The following is a 14,872-nucleotide window of genomic DNA, read 5'->3' on the forward strand; positions in this document are numbered from 1 at the left end:
AGGTTAAGAGGGTTAGCAAGTCAGGCATTGACTGCTTGAAAGATCTTTACAGTGACCAGGAGGAGGCTGACACGAGGATGGTGTTACATGCAATACACCTTGCACAGTCACATTCTCGTCTAATTGTCAAATGTGATGATACAGATGTACTTGTTTTGCTTCTGTACTATTCAAGCAAAGGAATGTTTGGATCCTCAGCAGTGTTTATGCTCTCTGGACATGGCCTTAAGGAAAGATTCGTCCCCATCTGTTTGATCGCTCAGAAGCTTGGAGCAGTGCTTTGTGAGTGTTTACCTGCATGCCACGCCCTCACGGGTTGTGACACCACAAGCAGTTTGTACAGAATTGGGAAGGCCACTGCCCTCACAAGACTGAAGACTCATCTTTGTGAGTTACAGGAAATGACCAAATTTGGACTCTCTGATAGCCTGGAAGAGGCTTTGCCTGTGGCAAGAAGGTATGCCCTCCTCCTGTATGGCCAAAAGAAAAAGGTGGATGGGCATCCTTGCACCAACCTAGATGAGCTTAGGTACACACTAGCATCTACCACAGATTTGTCAGCAGCAAATCTACCCCCAACAGAAGATGCCTTCCAGCAACATGTGCTGAGAGCCTTGTACCAAACAGCAGTGTGGCGTCACAGCCACCTGGCCAAACCTCTTCTCTGGAATCCGGTTGGTAGAGGATGGAGGCTTAGAGAAGATGGGTGCATTGAACCTGTGATGTTCCAGAAGGCACCAGCACCTAAAGAAGTTAGAGACATCACCCACCTCTACTGTAAAGATGAAAACTGCAACGATGCCACCAAATGCCAGTGTCTTTCAGGGGGCTTGACCTGCACAGAGTTTTGCTCTTGCCCTTTCCCAGACTGTCCAAATATGACCCACTTTGTCACTGATGACAATGTGGATGAGTGACAGTGGTGTGTTGCTGTTGTAACATCATGGGCGCCTGACCTCAGAATGGCTACCAAAAGCAGTTCATGTTCCAAATGGTTGCTGCTAGAAAAAAAAAAAAAAACAGCCTGAGAAGAGAGGGCTCATTCCCCCTCAGAGTTTTTGTTTTGTTAGATTGCCATTTGTTTGATTTAAGGCAGTAATTTAATTTGTATTATGTGAAGTTAAGTTATAGTTTTATTAAAAGGCTCATTGAGGTCAAACTGCAATCCTGACTCCTAGTCTCCTGTTTGTGCTATGGTAAGGTGTTATCTTTCGATTTCAGTCTTTGTTTCCATATAGTACAAGGTAGGGGTGGTTAAAAAAATCGATTATTGATTAATCGCGAGTATGTTATGGACGATTATGAATCGATTATTAAATTTTCAAAAATCGATTTTTTATTATTTAAAAAAAAAAAATTCGTTATTATTATTGCCGCATCGCTGGATCTAGAGAGAAGCCGCCGCCGCCGTCGAGGAAGCGACAAGACAGCGCCTGAAGAAGCCGGCCGTCTTCGCCACCTTCAGCCATCCGTGCGAGCTACGCTATCCGGCGACGGATCCTTTCTTGCAAAACTTACTGTCTAAAAGAGCAGCGAGCGTCTTTTTCAAGATACCTTGCACTTCCTGCGGCGCGTGCAGAGCCCCGCACAGCGACGGAGACCGCCATGTGATCTGCGCTCTCTGCCTGGGCCAGGAACACGCAGCTCTTCCCCTCAGGGGTTTGTGAGCTCAGCGACGCACTTCCGATGTCGACCCTGCGGGCTGCACTGCCGTCGTTTTCTGATGCAAATGCTCGCCGGAATGACTCCCTCGAGCGTCTATCTCTCCTTCTCCGCCCCCTCTCCCGGACTCGCAGCCGCCGGCTCCCGCCCGCGCTGCCGCCGCCTCAGGGGACGAGGCGCTTGATATGGATGAGGACGCGCTGCTGACAGCTGTTCTAACCGCATATAATGCAAACATTTTTTTGCATTATAAACTTTTTATTTACCTTGACATGTTTCGACTGCAACCTGCAGTCTTCCTCCACCTGAACAACACCTTGTCTTTCTAGAAGAAAATTGTCCAATTTCTACAGTATGTTGGTTCTGATCTACTTCCTTAAGGAAATAAGCCTTTCATTTATTTGTTATTGTTTCGTTCAACTTGATGAGTCACAACACAATGTGATGTATTCATTTCTGTGTTCTACAGAACATAAGCTACATACAAATAATTCTGAAGTTATAACTACACGACACAGAAAGTGCTTTGAGTTGTTGTTACTCAATAAAAGAGTTAAGTAATTCAGCAGCTGACTTTTTTTAATACTGCAATCACTTTGTAGTGTTTTTTCGTTTACTGTTGTGAAATGGAAAATCAATAATCGCTAATCGAGAATCGTTAATAATCGAAAATCGACTGTAATCGAATCGGGACTTCAATAATCGTAATCGAATCGAATCGGGAAATCAGACAGATTAACCACCCCTAGTACAAGGTGCCATATGAAATGTTTCATTATTAAATGTTTCTTATATTTGAATTTCTCAACATTTTTCTCACCACTGATAATGGGCTTTGGACTAAATTTTGTCAGTGTTCCATTTTCTTTCATTTTAGACACCTCATGCATTGAGTGACAGAACACCCTGATTTGTCATGCTATATTTACATACTTGGTATTGCTGGATTCAGCACAACCCCACCTTTCCAACAAGCCATCATATGTGTTTCTATGATAATCCCTGGCAAAGCAACCATAAAGTAAATGAAAATATTCTGCATAAATATTAAATTTGTGCATGTCCGCTTATTTTAGGTATGTGTTTATATGTCTCTATTTATTCCATACATCAAGATATTCACATCCAGTCTTTTCTAGTAGTTAAAGCAACTTCCTGACTACAAACATGTCAAGTTTTAAAGCTCTCAGAGCTTGTGTGATTGATCTGCACTAGTTTATATACCTTAACTCCCATACGGACAGGCCATATTTTAGTCCTTTTTTGGTTTTGGGGTGTATAACAATATCCGTTAATTTAACAATCTTAGCAGTAAAATATTTTTAGCCAAGAATCCATTTCATATATGGGAGACCTTAGAGATGAGGAAAAACATTGTTGCGTTTAGTTCTACCTCCGGTAGGGGTATCTCAAAAATTCGGGGGCATTGTCACTAGCCTATTTCTCGGTATGGAGTTGGACTCGATCAACATGACAGCGCGTCTCACCGAGGCCCGCGTCCAGTCAGTGTTGAACTGCGTGAGTACGCTCAGACGCAGAACAGCGGCACCACTGAAACTGTTTCAGAGGCTCCTGGGGCATATGGCATCTGCAGCCGCGGTAACGCCGCTCGGATTGCTTCATATGAGACCGCTCCAACACTGGCTTCACGATCGAGTCCCGAGATGGGCGTGGCAGAGCGGCTCGTGCCGGGTTCCAGTAACCCCGCACTGTCGCCAAACTCTCAGCTTGTGGTCGGACCCTTCATTCCTGCGGGCAGGTGTTCCCCTAGAACAAGTGTCCAGGCACTCTGTGGTCTCGAAGGATGCCTCTATCACCGGCTGGGGGGCCACGTACAACGGGCATGCAGCTTCAGGTCTGTGGACGGGGCCTCAACTGCATTGGCACATCAACTGCCTTGAGTTGTTAGCAGTACATCTTGCGCTGGGCCGCTTCAAAACGTCGTTACTAGGCAAGCATGTACTGGTCCGCACGGACAACACTGCGACCGTTGCGTACATCAACCGTCAGGGTGGTCTACGCTCCCGCCGCATGTCACAACTCGCCCGCCATCTCCTCCTTTGGAGTCAGAAGCATCTGAGGTCGCTTCGTGCCGTTTACATTCCGGGCCTGCTCAACCGTGCAGCCGACGAGCTCTCACGGCAGCAGGTGCTACCGGGAGAATGGCGACTCCATCCCCAGGTGGTCCAGCTGATTTTCAGGCGCTTCGGGACCGCACAGATAGATCTGTTTGCCGCCCCGGACACGTCTCACTGCCAGTTGTTCTATTCCCTGACCGAGGGGACCCTCGGCACGGATGCTCTGGCACACAGCTGGCCCCGGGGTCTTCGCAAGTATGCGTTTCCCCCAGTGAGCCTTCTGGCACAGACCTTGTGCAAAGTCAGGGAGGACGAGGAGCAGGTCTTGTTAGTTGCGCCGTATTGGCCCAACCGGACCTGGTTTCCGGAACTAGTGCTCCTCGCGACAGCCCCTCCCTGGCCCATCCCTCTGAGAGAGGACCTGCTCTCTCAGAGACGGGGCACCCTGTGGCACCCGCGTCCAGACCTCTGGAAGCTCCATGTCTGGTCCCTGGACGGGACGTGGAGGTTCTAGGTGACCTACCCCCAGCGGTAGTTGACACCATCACTTCCGCTAGAGCCCCCTCTACGAGGCGCCTCTATGCATTGAAGTGGAACCTATTCGTTGAATGGTGTTCTTCTCACGAGGAGAACCCCCGATCATGCTCGATCAGAGCCGTGCTTTCCTTCCTGCAAGATGGGTTGGAGCGAAGGCTGTCTCCCTCCACCCTTAAAGTGTATGTTGCCGCTATTGCCGCACATCACGATGCTGTTGATGGTAAGTCCTTGGGGAAGCACGACCTGATCGTTAGGTTCCTGAGGGGAGCGAGGAGACTGAATCCTCCTCGCCCACTGTCTATACCCTCTTGGGATTTGTCTCTGGTCCTTTCGGCACTTCAGGGACCACCCTTTGAGCCTCTGCAATCAGCTGAGTTAAAAATCTTGTCCTGTAAGACAGTTCTCCTGGTTGCATTGGCCTCTATCAAGAGGGTAGGGGACCTACATGCATTTTCGGTCGACGAATCGTGCCTGGAATTCGGCCCGGATAACTCTCACGTGATCCTGAGACCCCGGCCCGGATACGTGCCCAAGGTTCCTACCACTCCCTTCCGGGACCAGGTGGTGAACCTGCAAGCGCTGCCTTTGGAGGAGGCAGACCCAGCCCTGGCTTTTCTCTGTCCCGTCCGCGCTGTGCGTTTGTACGTGGACAGAACGCAAAGCCTCAGGACCTCAGACCAGCTCTTCGTCTGTTACGGAGGCCAGCAGAAGGGGAAGGCTGTCTCCAAGCAGAGGATGGCCCACTGGATAGTGGATGCCATCGCCTTGGCTTACGAAGCCCAAGGCGTGCCTTGCCCGCCCGGGTTGAGAGCCCACTCCACTAGGAGTGTCGCTTCTTCTTGGGCGCTAGCACACGGCGCCTCGCTGACAGATATCTGTAGAGCTGCGGGTTGGGCGACACCTAACACGTTCGCTAGGTTCTATAGCCTACATGTTGAGCCGGTTTCTTCCTGTGTGCTCGCTTCAACCAGCCGGTAACACCGAAGTTCCCGCTCTAGTGTCGGCTTGCTGCGCCACTCCCCTCTACGGAGCGGATACGTGCGCTCTTTTGCTCCAGTCGAGTTCCCCACCCAGGTGAACCCTGTGAGTTCCTCCACACCCCTTCGGCAGTTGGACGTTGCAGAGCGTCCGACGCCAGGCCTAGTGCTCGTATGCTTGTGTAACTTGTACTAGGCTGGGTTCCGTATGTGTGATCCCTGCGGCGATCCCATATGAGTATTTTTCCACGATCAGCTCCCTGCGGTGAGCCCGTGTCTTTCCCTTGGCAGAGCTCGCTCTGCTGTCACTGTCTGGTGTAGCCTCCCCCTCCTTAGGTGGAGCCACCCCAGTGACATTCCATATGTTGCACTGCCCCAACTGGCCAGTCCATATGTGTATTCTCCACATGGTACCTCCCTTCGGGCAGGATGTGGCTCCGCAGCGTCCCTCTCCCCTGGAGAGGCACGCTTCCCAGTGTTATTCAAGAGTTCACTGCGTGGGTATGTGGAACAGCAGGTTCTCCCTCTACGCAGGTTTTCCGCCCCAGCTTTGGGGGTCTGAGAGTCTTGCGTAGGGCACTGGATGTGGCAGCAACCGGTGGCGTTTTCCATGGGATCCCCTAACGTCGTCACGTCGACGTCACGTCGAACGTGAGCGACTGAAGGGGAACGTCTCGGTTACTGATGTAACCCTCGTTCCCCGAAGGAGGGAACGGGAGACGTGACATCCCGCCGCCACAATTGCTGACCATCGCTGTACGGCCGTCATTAAACTCGGCTCCTCAGTGAAAAACGGTGGGTGCTCGCGCCCGCTTCCTGTTTTATACCCGCGCTGCGGGGCGGGGGCGCGTGACGCGTTCTTAGATACTCGAAGTTGATAAGGCTCCCTGAAGTGATCCCCTAACGTCGTCACGTCGACGTCACGTCTCCCGTTCCCTCCTTCGGGGAACGAGGGTTACATCAGTAACCGAGACGTTTTTGTTGCTAAATGAAGGCAGACGTGAAGTTTCCATGCACTTGACTCCTCTTACTTTTTCAGCTCTGTATGAATTAAAATACTAGCCTATATATACTGCTTACTGCCTGCTATGGTTTAAGAATATATAAATCGGTGCCCTTTGTGCACTAATAAATGCCACAACCTCACCACTTTGCATATTTACCCTTGCAAAAATATAATTTTCAGCCAACTTGCATTTAATTACTGGCAGATTTGCCAGAAAGTTCACAGACTTATTTTTTTTGTTCAAAAATATTGATTCTATTTTTATTATTATTATTATGGATCATATATATATATATATATACAGTGGGGAGAACAAGTATTTGATACACTGCCGATTTTGCAGGTTTTCCCACTTACAAAGCATGTAGAAGTCTGTAATTTTTATCATAGGTTTTATCATAGGTATAGGTACTTCAACTGTGAGTGATGGAATCTAAAACAAAAATCCAGAAAATCACATTGTATGATTTTTAAGTAATTCATTTGCATTTTATTGCATGACATAAGTATTTGATCACCTACCAACCAGTAAGAATTCCGGCTCTCATAGACCTGTTAGTTTCTCTTTATGAAGCCCTCCTGTTCTCCACTCATTACCTGTATTAACTGCACCTGTTTGAACCCGTTACCTGTATAAAAGACACCTGTCCACACACTCAATTAAACAGACTCCAACCTCTCCAAAATGGTCAAGACCAGAGAGCTGTGTAAGGGCATCAGATAAAATTGTAGACCTGAACAAGGCTGGGATGGGCTACATGCCAATAGGCAAGCAGCTTTGTGAGAAGGCAACAACAGTTGGCGCAATCATTAGAAAATGGAAGAAGTTCAAGATGACGGTCAATCTCCCTCGGTCTGGGGCTCTATGCAAGATCTCATCTCGTGGGGCATCAATGATCATGAGGAAGATGAGGAATCAGCCCAGAACTACACGGCAGGACCTGGTCAATGACCTGAAGAGAGCTGGGACCACAGTCTCAAAGAAAACCATTAGTAACACACTGCGCCGTCATGGATTAAAATCCTGCAGCGCACGCAACGTCCCCCTGCTCAAGGCAGCGCATGTACAGGCCCGTCTGAAGTTTGCCAATGACCATCTGGATGATCCAGAGGAGGAATGGGAGAAGGTCATGTGGTCTGATGAGAAAAAAATAGAGCTTTTTGGTCTAAACTCCACTCGCCGTGTTTGGAGGAAGAAGAAGGATGAGTACAACCCCAAGAACACCATCCCAACGGTGAAGCATGGAGGTGGAAACATCATTCTTTGGGGATGCTTTTCTGCAAAGGGACAGGACGACTGCACCGTATTGAGGGGAGGATGGATGGGGCCATGTATCGTGAGACCTTCCCTCAGTAAGAGCATTGAATATGGGTCATGGCTGGGTCTTCCAGCATGACAACGACTCGAAACACAAAGCCAGGGCAACTAAGGAGTGGCTCCGTAAGAAGCATCTCAAGGTCCTGGAGTGGTCTAGCCATTCTCCAGACCTGAACCCAAAAGAAAATCTTTGGAGGGAGCTGAAAGTCCGTATTGCCCAGCGACAGCCCCGAAATCTGAAGGATCTGGAGAAGGTCTGTATGGAGGAGTGGGCCAAAATCTCTTTTGCAGTGTGTGCAAACCTGGTCAAGAACTACAGGAAACGTATGAACTCTGTAATTTCAAACAAAGGTTTCTGTACCAAATATTAAGGTCTGCTTTTCTGATGTATCAAATACTTATGTCATGCAATAAAATGCAAATGAATTACTTAAAAATCATACAATGCGATTTTCTGGATTTTTTTTTTTGATTCCGTCACTCACAGTTGAAGAGTACCTATGATAACAATTTCAGACTTCTACATGCTTTGTAAGTGGGAAAACCTGCAAAATCGGCAGTGTATCAAATACTTGTTCTCCCCACTGTATATATATATATATATATATATATATATTAGGGGTGTGCAAAGCAGCTGGTATTTGTATCTGTATTTGTATTTGTTGAGGGGGGAAAAGTATTTTTCGAAGTATTCGTATTCGAGTAAAATTCAAAATAGGCCTAAAAATCTAGTTTGGAGTTGACTGGATTGGTGACGGGGGGTGACTAGCTTTCATAACGCACACAAGCAAGGTCTCTCGCTCAGCTCTCTTCCGTGCGCGCGCTACACGGTTTGGAGCACAGTATGTTCTGTCTCGCATGCGCGTTAGATTCCGGGAGATTTGAACTAATTTCAGGGAGCCGCTATCAATAGAGACTTGGGATGTCTGCGTACCATATAACTCCCACAAGTGCATACAATTCGACACAACTACAGAAGCATTTTTTAACCTTTTTAACCGAACGTACGTAAACAGAGCGAACATGAGAGCACCCGACTGCAGACGTCAATAATGCAGCGTAATGGAATAATCTCCCGATCAAACTCCGCTTCCCGAAAGTTATAAACTGCCTCCGGAACCCAGTTAAGGTACAAAAATCTAAAAATGGTGATGCAGTTAAGTGTTTTTTCGCTCAGCCGAGCCCTCTCTGTTGCTGTGTGGAGCAGCCTGTTTCAGTCACCTCTTCCTGAACGTCACTCACTCACTCACTCATCCGTGCATGCACTGCGGTCTCGTGTGGAAACGCAGCTTTTTGATATAAAGTTTTTCTTGTTCCCGAATACAAATATTTTTTTTAAGTATTTGTTCGAAATAACTATTCGTAAAAAACACGTTATTTGTACCTTTCCGAATACCGTATTCGGGTTCGGCTCCACCCCTAATATATATATATACAGTACTCACCTAAAGGATTATTAGGAACACCTGTTCAATTTCTCATTAATGCAATTATCTAATCAACCAATCACATGGCAGTTGCTTCAATGCATTTAGGGGTGTGGTCCTGGTCAAGACAATCTCCTGATCTCCAAACTGAATGTCAGAATGGGAAAGAAAGGTGATTTAAGCAATTTTGAGCGTGTCATGGTTGTTGGTGCCAGATGGGCCGGTCTGAGTATTTCATAATCTGCTCAGTTACTGGGATTCACCAAACTTGGACAGTTGAAGACTGGAAAAATGTTGCCTGGTCTGATGAGTCTCGATTTCTGTTGAGACATTCAGATGGTAGAGTCAGAATTTGGCGTAAACAGAATGAGAACATGGATCCATCATGCCTTGTTACCACTGTGCAGGCTGGTGGTGGTGGTGTAATGGTGTGGGGGATGTTTTCTTGGCACATTTTAGGCCCCTTAGTGCCAATTGGGCATCGTTTAAATGCCACGGCCTACCTGAGCATTGTTTCTGACCATGTCCATCCCTTTATGGCCACCATGTACCCATCCTCTGATGGCTACTTCCAGCAGGATAATGCACCATGTCACAAAGCTCAAATCATTTCAAATTGGTTTCTTGAACATGACAATGAGTTCACTGTACTAAAATGGCCCCCACAGTCACCAGATCTCAACCCAATAGAGCATCTTTGGGAATGTGGTGGAACGGGAGCTTCGTGCCCTGGATATGCATCCCACAAATCTCCATCAACTGCAAGATGCTATCCTATCAATATGGGCCAACATTTCTAAAGAATGCTTTCAGCACCTTGTTGAATCAATGCCACATAGAATTAAGGCAGTTCTGAAGGTGAAATGGGGTCAAACACAGTATTAGTATGGTGTTCCTAATAATCCTTTAGGTGAGTGTATATATATATATATATATATATATATATATATATATATATATATATATATATATAGCAACTGCACATACATATGATTAGTAGCAAATTATTATTTAAAATGGTAAACCAGAGAACTGAAACTGTTACAGAGGGGTGTAGCAGACAGATAAAGAGGTAGCTGAATGAAGTTCCAACGCAAAGTTTAATAATAATCCAAACGGGTAGTAACACACACCATGAGCATAAACGCAAACGTGACCAGACAAACTCAAAGAGAAACCACAGGAACTATATACCAAAGATAATAAGGTGCACACAGCTGAACTGAATAACTCAATAATGATGAGACAACAAAATACTGATGGAAACTTAGAACAAAGGATAACAGAAACCAATGAATACAAATTAAAAGTCTGTGAAACTAAAACTGAACATAACTGTGACAGAAACATGATGAGGTGGCTTTAACGAAATAGTCACAATGAATAATATTTGTAGCAGTCAGTCATCTTACACACATGCAATTTGTAATCAAAATAATTGTATTTCACATGAACCGGGACAATAACGTGGGTGGTGTGTCTCTGCAGCATCTGTTAATTGAACGTGCTCCTAACAAATATTTTATAAACTGAATAGGACAACTGTTCCTACATTCCTTTAAACTTAATGGTCAGATCATACTGCAGCAAACTAAAGTTACTCCTTATCTTGTGTCAGACTCATTGCGTTTATTCCTCTCTCTCACTTTTCTTTTCTGTACTTGGCTAGCAGGAGTCTCACCCACTGCAGTGCTGCTTGGCTTGTGCTCATGGTGATAATGACTGCTGTGTTAAGGGGCTTTCAAATGCACTGAAGTCTAACCCGCCTTTATATCCTCACAATACAGCAAAAGAACTCTCAAAACAAAGACAGAATTATGTCAATAGTACTTCTTGAATTCTGCACCAGACCGCTTTTTTTTTTCATGTGTCTGTGTTTAATATAAATTCTTTAGTGGTTTGCTTTAAGCTCTGGATGGTAGTGTGTAATCGGGTTATATGTACTGCATTATTATCCTGTATGCACACAGTTCAGACTCAAGATCTGATTGGTGTCTTTTTCCTTCTAGTGTCTGTGATGGAAACACAAACAGAAAAAGGATCCCATCAGTCAATTCATGTAGAGTTCAAGGAGGACACTCTGAGCTACATGGAGAAACTCCTCCTGAAAAAACACCGCAGGTTAGCACCTGACACTTCACACTTTATAACCAAACAGACACCAATTGAATAATAGCATTACAAGCTTCATTTACCTTCCCAGGCCCCAATTAAGGTCCTTTAAGATCAGTTAATGACTTATGGCTGCTAATTACACAGCCTCACCTTTAAGTTGCTCCACCACAGATTCGTTGGATTTTATTGAGCTAATCAGCCCCAAAGCAGTTTTGTGGTATTGTTTAACTTTATAAAATGATCCTTAAACACACACACCATCACTGTTACAAAAACTAGTAAGCTGCACATGTACTTTAGGGACCATTTTAATGCATCATAGGCACACTGTTTACATGAACGCTGTTTCAAATGCCTTCTAAGACAGCTTATTTTGGTATTCTAAGGCAGCATTCATAGAGAATGCAATTCCAGAATGCATTGCGACTAGCTCAATGAAATAATAATTCAAAAAGAGCGAAGTGAGAGAGGAACGTAATTTTAGTGTAATTGAAACATATTTAAATAAAGCAGAAATAAAATATAAATATTAGATGAAATACGTAAACTTAGAAAAAGGTACCTTAGTTGAAGTACTAAAACTACAAAAAAAAAAAAAAAAAAAAAAAATTACGCTAAATTGAAATATTAAAAAAATAATACAAAATGACAAAAGCGCATCAAAATGTACTAAAATTCAAATTAAAATATAAAATATAAAAATAAAAGCTCATTCCAAATATTAAAAGACAAATAATACTAAAATTTACACAAGATTCCGTTTCAGTTAGGGTGCTTTTGAAGACTACTACCTATGTAGGCAGCACAAGTTGTTGTCCCCCCCCCCCCCCACCGCCCCCCCGAAAGATTGCGATGCTCGCCTACGAAATGAGAAAGCCTGACAAAAGCACGCAAAACACTCAAACACAGTATCTGTAAACCCTCCTAAGCGCTTTGAACCGCATCTCGAGCTTCTGGAGTGTTATGGTATCTGTGGCAGCGGTGGTATTTAGGTCGGCTATTCAAGAAGGGTCTAATTGTGAATCCATTAAATTGCCTTCTTTTGAGGCCTGGTGTGTGAAGAATCACAGAACAGGAAGCTGGATTTTTCAAGCGAGCGAGCGTGTGTGTGTGTTCGGGTTCTGTGGGAGGAGGGCAGACGTGTGGCCCAGGGCTGCAGCACACACTCTGGAGGAATGGAGTGTGTGATAGGGGAGTCTAATCCCTTCATACGCTCACAAACACACACGCACACACACACAATGAGGAAAGCAGGTTGTGCTGCTGAGGCAGCAAGAGTTGGCTTCAGGAAAGGAAACAAGAGCACAACGAGAGAGAGAGAGAGAGAGAGAGAGAGAGAGAGAGAGAGAGAGACTTGTTTGGGAAGACAGAGCTTTTTTGGCTTTTTCGCTAATGCGTTTGTATGGTAAATCACCGGTAAAAGGAAAGAAAAGGTTTAAAGGACTAAACCTGTGGTTCAGGGGAATCTGGCTGAGCTGAGATTTTTACTAACAGGAAGTCTGGGTCATCAACTTCCTTCAGCTGGTTTAATTTGTTATCGGATTTAAATGATGTCGCTTTCCTTGTATGCATACACTGTTTGGATGCTTTGTTGCATTCACATTTAACTTTCATAATGTGATGTGATACGAGTACAAGTGTGAGTGCATATATAGATAACTTGTTATGATTGCTCATTTAGCAATTACTAGCAGACCACACAATATGCACAGAGATATAGAGCTGTTGATTTCAGATGCTTTTTTGAAAGCGCGCTGCAGACTAACAGCAAACAATGACAAGTATTTGAATGTTGAGCAGCAAGTTCATTGGCTGCTGATGCAACAGCAACCAATCAGCTGCGCTATTTAGATAACGATGTGATCGCTAGCAAATTAAGTTAAGGATCTATCAGCCTGCCCTGCACCATCTAGAGTTTTATGACATTTGTATTAAACTTTGTATTAAACGGCAAAAACAGTTTTCAACATTGATAATAATACGAAATGTAATTTCTGGACAATTGATGTAATTGCTGCTGAAAGTTCAGCTAAAAATTATTAAAATACAAAATAGTTATTTTAAAACCTCCTGAGACCCTGCGGCCTCATATGAGGACATTACATTTTTGCCTCTTGACACAATGATAGTCAAATTTGTAAATCTTAGACATGTTGGCCACATTTAGGGGCACTGCCCACACCATCTTGTAGTGATATCATAACATTACACCAATGTCAGTGAGAAGAAAATGACCCTAACCCTAACCCTAAAGGTGATGATACACAGGGCAACTTTTTGAGCAATGTTGCTGGGCAATGTTGCCATCAGCGGGCAACCAGATGAGACACAAGGCCCACGACCCATCTAAATGATCCAGATAGAAATGTATTGCCCATTTTCAATGGCAAAGTGCCCAAGCAACAATCGCTCGGCAAGATTGCCCTGCAACATTGCTCAAAAAGTTGCCCTGTGTATCATCACCTTAACACTTCTACACCAGTTCCCGAAAGAAAAATGACCCAGGTAAAAAATCTATTCAAATTATATGAATGAAACAAATGTATTTATGTACAATACTGTCTCTATCATCATATGGGGATTAAAATTTGACATATTTTAGTAATAGTAGCACTCTAGGACATCAGTAAATATGAAGTACTCGTTTGAGGACATTGGGACTATATTACGTTATCCCCTTAACTGTCACCGTCCCACGTGGGACGTTTGCCCATATATATTTAGAACAATAATATCTTAGTAAAAACCTAAAGTGATATTGACAAACTAAATATCATTTGAAAGCTTACAATCTCTAGTTTTCATATTTGGTGGCTGTTTTTTAAAATAAATTACAGAATAGCAGTAATTTATCAATTTGCAACAAGAATATTTCATATTCATTAGGCGTGTTTAGGCCTTTATTTTGAAATAGAAAAAAAACATGAAAAATCATGAAAGATTGGTAGAAACCTCAGTTTGTTTTCATGCCAAGAGTTCAAAAGATAACACTAATTAAATGTTATGAGAAAAAAAGGTCTGAAAATGTTTAGAATATAAAGAAAAATATTGTGAATTCTCGATTTGTGATGCGGCAGCGAGCTATAACGCACATATGTGCTCTTTTTATGTTTATTAGAGGTTGAAATCAAATCAAATACTGCCAAAACACCCATACTATTTCTGAATAGGATGTACTAATAAATTGTATGAAATTATGGAAAGACATGGTTCAGATCACTCAAAACATATGAAAATGGAGACACCCTTATATGGTCAGTAAGGAAGCTGGTTGTCTTAAGTGAAAAAGTTTGGTACTACGCCCAAATAAAATCTTACTGAAAGCTCATTTTTTGAGATATCAACCTAAAATTTGGAACACAACTTGTTTAGATTTTTGGCTTTAATTCTCTAGCAGTTTTAGAGTAAAATATATTTTATAATATATATATTTTATATAAAATATAAATAATTATATTTTTACATTCTATATTTTCATAAACTCAAACTTATATAACTTTTTTTCTGTTTCACATTCATAATTTATTTCACTTCTACAATAATCTGGCATAATGTCTTAAAAACAAGACCAACCATATGTCTATATTCCAAAGCATTCTTGAATTACAACCATTTTACAACCACAAGTTTTTTTTTTTATTGCTAGTACTGTGTCCTCACACGAGGACATCATATGGTAAATCATAGACCCACTGTCCTCACATGAGGACATCATTTTCTGCAAAAACTACTTCCTGTACAAAAACAAATTT

The 14,872-nt window shown here is 43.7% G+C and overlaps 1 protein-coding gene across 1 annotated transcript in view; it reads left to right on the forward strand.

Annotated features, from left to right (window-relative positions):
* The window catches only part of zbbx (zinc finger, B-box domain containing), a 73,811-nt gene that overhangs the window by 34,555 nt on the left and 24,384 nt on the right, over nucleotides 1–14,872 (forward strand). The window contains exon 10 of the mRNA XM_056244480.1: nucleotides 11,015–11,126. Within this exon, the coding sequence (XP_056100455.1) occupies nucleotides 11,015–11,126 (112 nt within the window). The remainder of the gene's footprint in view (nucleotides 1–11,014; nucleotides 11,127–14,872) is intronic.

The sequence above is a fragment of the Rhinichthys klamathensis genome, unplaced genomic scaffold, assembly GCF_029890125.1.
Source record: "Rhinichthys klamathensis goyatoka isolate OS25496 unplaced genomic scaffold, OSU_Roscu_1.1 h1tg000988l_1, whole genome shotgun sequence".
In the NCBI taxonomy this organism is placed as follows: domain Eukaryota; kingdom Metazoa; phylum Chordata; class Actinopteri; order Cypriniformes; family Leuciscidae; genus Rhinichthys; species Rhinichthys klamathensis.